At 46.5% G+C, this 8,810-nt stretch overlaps 1 protein-coding gene across 1 annotated transcript in view; it reads right to left on the reverse strand.

Annotated features, from left to right (window-relative positions):
- The window catches only part of CAMK1D (calcium/calmodulin-dependent protein kinase ID), a 328,012-nt gene that overhangs the window by 93,199 nt on the left and 226,003 nt on the right, over positions 1 to 8,810 (reverse strand). Inside the window, exon 4 of the mRNA XM_011968146.1 lies at positions 5,588 to 5,726. Within this exon, the coding sequence (XP_011823536.1) occupies positions 5,588 to 5,726 (139 nt within the window). The remainder of the gene's footprint in view (positions 1 to 5,587; positions 5,727 to 8,810) is intronic.

Raw genomic sequence — 8,810 nt, forward strand, 5'->3', positions numbered from 1 at the left:
GAGCTTGCAGTGAGCGGAGATCCGGCCACTGCACTCCAACCTGGGCGACAGAGCAAGACTCCGTCTCAAAAAAAAAAAAAAAGAGTCCTCGGCAAGGCTTCCCTTCTAACAAAAAGCAGCCCTATAAATTATTATTATTTTTTTTCTAACAAAGAACAGCCTGAAAAATCAAGCTGCAAACATAAACAGGCAAGCTGGAAGCTTTCACTGGTGAAATGTGGCAGCTGTGCCAATAGAAAAGGGCCACCTGGGGGCCAGGCATGTCCAACATGGAGGCTCCATCTTCCCTTTTCTTTGTCAGCCACGTGTACGCCACTGCACTCCAGCCTGGGGACAGAGGCAACACTCAAAACAAACAAACAAACAAACAAAAGAAACAGGCAACATGGGGCTGGCCAGGCAGAGAACCCATCTGCATCATAAAAGATTAGGGTGGGGATGACTGGGCGCGGTGGCTCACACCTTTATTCCCAGCACTTTCGGAGGCCAAGGCGGGTGGATCACCTGAGGTCGGGAGTTTGAGACCAGCCTGGCCTACATGGAGAAACCCCGTTTCTACTAAAAACAAAATTAGCCGGGCGTGGTGGCACATGCCTGTAATCCCAGCAACTAGGGAGGCTGAGGCAGGAGAATCACTTGAACCTGGGAGGCCGAGGTTGTGGTGAGCCGAGCTCACGCCATTGCACTCTAGCCTGGGCAACAAGAACGAAACTCCGTCTCAAAAAAAAAAGACTAGGGTGGGGGCGGCCAGCTTTCATGCCCTATGGAAATGGCACACCTAGCCCTAACTAGTTTTTTGTGTTCTATACAAATGGCACACCTGGTCCAACCAATCTTTTGTGCCCTATGTAAGTCAGACACCACCTCCTCAAGCTCAGCTATAAAACCCCCTGCATTTCACCGCAGACTGGAAACCCACTTGGGACCCCTCTCTCTGCAGGAGAGAGCTCTTCTCTTTCCTTCACCTATTAAATTTCCGCTCTTAAGCTCACTCCTTGTGTGTCTGCATCCTTGATTTCCTTGGCGTGAGAGAATCTCGGGTATCAACCCCGACAACGAGGCCACTTCAGGGGTATTAGGGATCTGATGAGATAACAAGGGTGGAAGATTTCAGCTCAACTGATTCAGCAGGATTCTTGCTGAAAACTGGACCTACTGGACAGCCAGAGAGCAGGACTTAGTCAGAAAGAGGACTCAAAGGGGCCTTTGTCAACGTCTAAGTCCTCAGCCTGCCTTTAGCAGGAATCCTGCCAGGTCAGGTTAGCAAAAATCTCCCAATTTCCCAACCACTACCCCATCCTCTCTCTTCTTTGACTATCAATCCCTGCTCATCTTGCTGTATTCCAAGTTGAGCTCAATGACATTGCAATGGTCTTGAATAAAGCCTTCCTTACCATTTCAAGTAGCGTCTAAAGAATTTTGTTCTTTAACAGAACCTAAAGAATAAATACCATCCTTCACCCCAAATAATACACAAAGGGATGGCAGTTAAGTCACTGTGACATTAATTTTGTGGGTGAAGCAGGAGATTAGAAGAAAATCAAAGGTGCACTGAAGGATGCTTCCAATGAGGTTTTTTTTTTTTTGAGATGGAGTCTCACTCTGTTACACAGGCTAGAGTGCAGTGGTGCAATCTCAGCTCACTGCAACCTCCACCCCTTGGGTTCAAACAGTTCTCCTGCCTCAGTCTCCCAAGTAGCTGGGATCATAGGCATGTGCCACCACAGCCAGCTAACTTTGTATTTTTTAGTAGAGACAGGGATTCATCATGTTGGCCAGGCTGGTCTCAAACTCCTAACCTTAGGCGATCCATCCACCTTGGCCTCCCAAAGTATTGGGATTACATGCGTGAGCCCACCGCGCTGGCCCCAATGAGTTTTAAAAGAAAGTAAAGTGGCCAATCAGTTGAAACGAGAATACTCTCACGCTTAGAAAAGGGGCGGGAATGCTCGAATCATAAAGTCCATGTGGTTCCTGTTTTCTCTGGATGTTTAGGGATTATCCTTTACTAAACAATAAGGATCCAATCATGGGTGCTGAGAGAGAACAATGCTGTTGTTTCTGACTTTTTATCTTCCTTGTCCCAGGAGGTGATAAGGAGCGGAGAATAAGTGATTTCACACTGCTAAACAAGGCATAATCCAGGCAAGGGGTGGCCAAAGGGCCCAGAGCATCCACACATCCCTCCTATAAAAGATTCATCTGGGTCAATAAAATGCTCTTTTGAAGACCAATTACGCCCAAGGAGGGTTAAATCAACTGGTCATTCACAGTTTAGATCAATACTTTTTTTTTTTTTCTTTTTGAGATGAAGCGTCACTCTTGTTGCCCAGGCTGGAGTGCAATGGCACGATCTCGGCTCACTGCAACTTCTGCCTCCCCGCTTCAAGTGATTCTCCTGCCTCAGCCTCCTGAGTAGCTGGGATTACAGGCACTCGCCACCACACCCGACTAATTTTTGTATTTTTAGTAGAGGTGGGGTTTCACCATGTTGGTCAGGCTGGTCTTGAACTCCTGACCTCAGGCAATCCACCCGCCTCGGCCTCCCAAAGTGCTGGGATTACAGGCATGAGCCTCCATGCGCAGCCGATCAATACTTTTAATTGGCCCAAGACTTAGTAAGGACAGCAGGGCTTTTCCTGGGGGATGGGAGTGGGGGAGGAGGGAAGACTGTGGGGGAGAGGCAGGCTCAGGTATCATCTGGGTGGGAGGCCCCAGTCCTCAGCAGGAGGGCCGTGGGGGTGGTGGCCACAGGGAGAGGGTCTGGCCCACATTGCATCACAGATCCTCCTGGTGTCCAAAGAGGTCCAGGACTCACAGCAAAAATTAAGTTTCCTGCATATGATGGCATCTTAGAAAGACAACTGGTGGCCAATACCTGAGTTGGAATATCAACTCCAACCCTTTATAAATCTACATAATAAGCTTTAAAAAGATCGGAATCAACACACTTCTGGTAATGTTAATGTTATCCATAATCACATTCCTACTCCAGTGATTCTCAACTAGGGGCAATTTTGTCCCCCAGGGGATGGATATCTGGCAATGCCTAGGGACATTGGTAGCTGTTAACAATTCCAGACGTGGTACTGGTATCCATGAGCAGAAGCCAAGGATGCGGCTCTAAATCCCACAGTGCCCAAGTGCAGGGGCTGAGAAACCCGATCCTAATCCACTGAGGCAGGAGCAGGCACTTCCAGTCTCAGTCACTTCATTTTGCAAAAAGAGCAACTGTCTCTAACAGCTTCCCAGGGCAACAAGACATCACATAGCTTTCTACAAGGGGAAGGAGGTACATTTGCAGGTAGGCTGGGGCAGTATTCCGATTGCTGCACTAAGCTTAAATTAACACGATCATCCTCTCTCTATTGCTCTGGGCTTGGTTATATAGGTGGTTTTAAGTTTAATTTTCTTAGCTGTTTATGCAAATTTAGTAGTCCAATTTCAACTTCCTCCTCATAGATCAAACTCCTTTGTGCCTCTGAAAAGAGATCACAGAAAGGTCCTTAAATGGCAGTGTTCTTTACATAACGACAGGCCTGGTGATCTCAAGGCTCCACAGGATGGAAGCTGCAAGTACTTCTCCAAAACCATTACGTGGGTTAACTAAAAACATTAACTCCCATACAGCCAGTCAGCCTTTCTAAGGGAGAGATAAACATTGCCCCTCCTGGATATGCCTTATTTGCTTAGAAATTATTTTTCTAGTAAGTACAGACAGCTAGCCCATCACAGCACATCCCTGTGGTCGCCACACGAACGTGTTCAGAGAGAGCTGCCTCTGGTGTTCTGGAAGCACAGAATTGGCATTTGTGGGGGTACAAGAGATCAGAGAAGGCCTGGAGGCCTGGCACAGAGGTGCCAGGTCGGCTGAGCTTGCCCCTACCTAGCCCTCTGAAGTATCTCCAGGCCCTGAACATGAGCTGACCATGCCCAGAGCCATTTCAGATGTCAAGAAGCCTGCAGAGGATGAAGGCTCAAAGGGATCCACTAAGATTCCCAAATATCCTCGCCCAGTGGTTTTCCAAGAGTAGCTCCCAGACCAGTATCCTCATCACGGGCAGACCTGTTAGAAACCCAACTTTTCAGGCCCCACTGGAGACCTACAGAATCAGACCACTGGGGATGGGGCAGCAGTCTCTATTTTCATAGCCCTCCGGACAATTCCGATATGGGCAAACATTTGGGAAACACTGACTGGGTCAATGGAACATGACAACATGCAGAAAAATCATGGCAGTGAGTCTTTACGAAAGAAAAAGCTACACCACTTTATTCCTTGGTTCCCAGTAGCAGATAATGGCCAGGTGCGGAAACTCTGTTTATACAAATGTTTATGACTGGTTCTTTAAATTGATTTTGATTTCCCACAGTTGTGTACAGCACAGCTTCCAGATAATATGATCTTCGTGTTTATAATGAGTGGTGGGTATGTGTGCTGGGGTGGAATTTTTGTCTTGCCTAGTGCAGTAAGCTCTGGGGGCTGGACCTATAAACATCCTAGAATCACGCCACACTGCAGCTTTGGGTCAACCGCACTGCTTTCCACTGTTTCTAAAGTTAATATGTCTGATACCTACCTTTGGTACCGGATGTGTGACATCCACCCTTCAGAACTGTATGTTTGACATCTGTCCTTCAGTGTCTACATAGACCTGCTAGGGAGGGGCATATCTGCCCATATAAGGCCCAGATCCTTCTGTGCCAAGGGATAAAGGGTCAATATACCAAAACCTCATTAAGAAACAGTAAGAAAAGAACCTGCAGGACACCATTTTTATTATTTATTTTGAGACAGAGTTTTGCTCTGTCTCCCAGGCTGGAGTGCAGTGGCGCGATCTCGGCTTACTGCAACCTTCACCTCCCAGGTACAAGTGATTCTCCTGCCTCGGCCTCCCGAGTAGCTGGGACTACTGGCATGCACCACCATGCCCAGCTAATTGTATTTTTGTAGAGACGGGGTTTCACCATGTTGGCCAGGATGGTCCCGATCTCTTGACCTCGTGATCTGCCTGCCTCGGCCTCCCAAAGTGCTGGGATTACAGGCATGGGCCACCACGCCTGGCCAGTCATAGCTCTTTTAACCTGTCTTTTCCCCTTCTATTTCTCTTCTCCCTCTTCTATATCTGCTTACCTTCTGTTTCCTTTCACTTTCCTCTCACGGTGTCTGACCACTGCTCTCTCTCTTTTATACGGTGTGTTGTGCTGAAATGGGACTGGAATTGGCAAAGGTACTGCGGAACTGCACCAAGAGAAGGGTTTCTGCAGTCTACATGTCTTGAGCAAACTAATCTCTTAGATGGGCTTGAAGCAATATATAACCCACCTCCCTGTAACCCTTTGGCTACATAATAGTTGTAAAAATCTCATGAACAGTGGCCAGCCATGTGAATCTTCATCTTCTTTCGAGATACTTCTGGGTCTGGATCCCAAAGGCCCTGACAAATGAAAGTACACAAACGCCCACCATCTGTTGCACCCACTCTACATCAGAGCAGCCGCAGGCCCCCACTGGCATCAGCCCTCTTGGACGGGTGCATCGCGGGCTGCAGAGTGGCTGCGGGACGTTGTTCAGCAGTGGCCTCACCTTGAGGTCTCTGTGGACGATGCCCATTCTGTGGAGATAGTACACGGCATCCAAGACTTGGCGGATCAGAGTGCTGGCATCCTTCTCCGTATAAAACCCCTTCTCCACTATCCGGTCAAACAGCTCTCCACCAGACACCCTGGCAAAAAAGAACATATTAGAAGTTTGAGAGGATCTGTTGAATTGTGAAGGGAAAGCTTCCAATGTAATAAAAGACCCAAACTTTATTGCAAAAATGAATCCATTTTCAGATTGAGATGTTGTCCCCCTATTCCTCAGAGGCTATAGCCAGGAAATGTTTCCATGTCACAGCAGTGCAAATGTTTGGAACAAAGTAAAGGAAATTTTAAAAAACAGGGTCCATGGACCTGCCACACCTGGGGTCTGTCCAGGCCTTTGCCTCTGTTCTGCTGTGATGATGTAAAAAGTTTAAAAAAAAAAAAACCCTTCCTGAATACCAGCATCCTCGGATACAGGGAGATGACCCTGAATAAGATGTCTCCTTTGCATGAGACAGTATCCTTAAATGACCGAGAGTGTTGTGGGCAAAACACTGGCCTGCCAACGGGATGTCTGGGTTTTTGACCAAGTTCTGCTCCTAATATACTGAGCTATGAACACTCCCTGAATCCCTGGACCTTGATGTTTTCATGTGTAAAATTAGGGGATGAATCTGGTCAACATTTTCAGCAGTGAGTGGGACCATGCCCTCGGAATGATCAGAACCTCAAAGCCACTTCTGATTTACGAAAAAGCAGGCAAAAAATCAACACGATATTTCATCACTTTGCTTTGATTTTAGTGGTGTTGTATTTTATTTGCTTTGCATTTTAGATTGCATTTAACATTTTTAAACATTTTTCAACATGGGACTAGGTTGGCAAGGGTCAAGAAGCCCTGGGGAGGCAACCTCTCTGGCACCTTTCAGCTCTGATATTTTATGCTGCTCTGAGTTCAACAAAATAATGGAAGTGTACGAGCTAGAATACAAATTCAACTAGCGTTCTCCAAATCAGTAAGCCATCTTGGAAATAAATTTCAAGGGATTTATTAACACTACTGAAAAAAAAAAGAAACATTTTTCAAAAACAAGATGAGACAGATTTGAAATACTAAAATCAAAAAGCAGCTTAAAAAACAACCTGAAAGCTTTCATAGATACAACAAAAGACAAGCCCTATGGTAACACACACTCATACACAAACACACAAAGATAGGATTCATTTTCCACAAGGCACAACAATTTATGTGCAATAACTGATCCACTGAAACCTTCTTCTAAAAAAACTAAACAAACAACCACTGCGGCTGTGAAAGGCCTATGTGCTAGTCTCTTCCATTACCTAGAGTCACAGCAGGCAATATTGTGCTCGGATACTGCTTCATTTCCAAGGCAAACTGACAGTCTAGATAAGAAAGAAAAGGTGCTCAGGAGAAATGAAAAAGCAATTCAAAGAGTGAAAAGAAATAGAAACGACTGGGAGAAACTACATTTTGACGACCACGTTGTCTAAATGATCCATGCTTAGGTTAGCCAAGAGCCCAAGATATTCCTCCTGACACCAACTTCTCTCCACTTGTCATTTCTCAGAACCTTCCCCCAACAAGTTTCAACATCTGAAACTTTGCAGAGCTCGAGAAAGTACCACAAGAGGTAGACTGCTGTTAGGGACAAAGTGAGTCTGGGTGCCCTGGAGGCATTCACTTCTTCTTCTTATTTTTTCTGAGACAGGGTCTCATTCTGCAGCCCAGGCTGGAATGCAGTGGCATGATCACAGCTCTCTGCAGCCTTGACCTACAGGGCTTAAGCGATCCTCCCACCTACCTCAGCTTCCTGAGGAGCTGGGACCACAGGTATACGCCACCACGCCTGGCTAATTTTTGTATTTTTAGTAGAGACGGAGTTTCACCACATTGCCCAGGCTGGTCTCAAACTCCTGGGCTGAAGAGATCCTCCCGCCTTGGCCTCCCAAAGTGCTGGGATTACAGGCATGAGCCACTACACCCGGCCTGCATTCACTTAATTATTTATTCAACCACTCACTCAACATTTTCTGGGTGCTCATTACATGCCAGCGAGCATGCCCAGTGGGAGGCAATTGAAGCAGCTTTCGCTATGAAGGAGGGATGTCTGTTTCGACTGTACCCTCCTTCCACATAGGCCGCCTTCCATGAGCGGCCTCCCTAACTGCTGTCTCCAGGGCTCACTTCTCACCGTTCTGCCCGCTACTGTCTCCTCTCCTCTGCAGCTGCCGGAGGACCTCTGGCAAGAATGCTTACCCCTTCCACTGCTCCCACCACCTCCTGCCCTTAGGACCCCATGATCCAAACCTTGCCCGACCCTCTGCCTTCCTCAAAACCTACCTCTCTTGCTTCCCATTCTATCAAGGTCCTCTTTTTCCCCATTATGTGATATATAAGGTATGGACAAATTCTACTGAATAAAAATATCTGCATATATTTTCTGTCTTACAGCAGTGCCATAGGTCAGCAATGCAGTGAAAACCGAAGCATCAAAGGGTAGTATGTACTGTTGCAGAGTCTCAATGCTCTGCACATTTAATATTCTGCTTCTTACATTTCAAATTGCACCAGGGCTCTATTTTTCTGAACATTGCTTGGAAAGAATTTGGTCTCCTTAGAAACCGAGGCACAAGGGGAAAGTTTAGAATCTTGCCAATAAAGAAATACGATAATATGATATTGTCATATATTTTTATGACTAATAAAAATATCTTCAATCTGCAAATCTCTTTGTACTTTTCAAAATTCTCCTTAAGCCTGCATTTCAAAAACCTATGGTACTGTTATGGACTGAATGTTTATGTCCCCCAGAATTTATATACTGAAGACTTAATTCCCAATGTGATGATGGCGTTTGGAGCTGGGGTCTTTGGGAGGTGATTAGGTTTAGATGAAGTCAAGAGGATGCAGCCGGGTGCAGTGGCTCATACCTGTAATCCCAGCACTTTGGGAGGCTGAGGAGGGCAGATCACCTGAGGTCAGGAGTTCGAGACCAGCCTGGCCAACATGGTGAAAACCCATCTCTACAAAAATACAAAAATTAGCCGAGCATGATGGCGGATGCTGGTAATCCTGAGGCTGAAGCAGGAGAAGTGCTTGAACCGGGAGGCAGAGGTTGCAGTGAGCCGAGATCATGCCATTGCATTCTAGCCTGGGCAACAGAGCAAGACTCCATCTCAAAAAAAAAAGAGGGTGGGGC

Source organism: Mandrillus leucophaeus, unplaced genomic scaffold (assembly GCF_000951045.1).
Source record: "Mandrillus leucophaeus isolate KB7577 unplaced genomic scaffold, Mleu.le_1.0 Scaffold83, whole genome shotgun sequence".
Taxonomy (NCBI): domain Eukaryota; kingdom Metazoa; phylum Chordata; class Mammalia; order Primates; family Cercopithecidae; genus Mandrillus; species Mandrillus leucophaeus.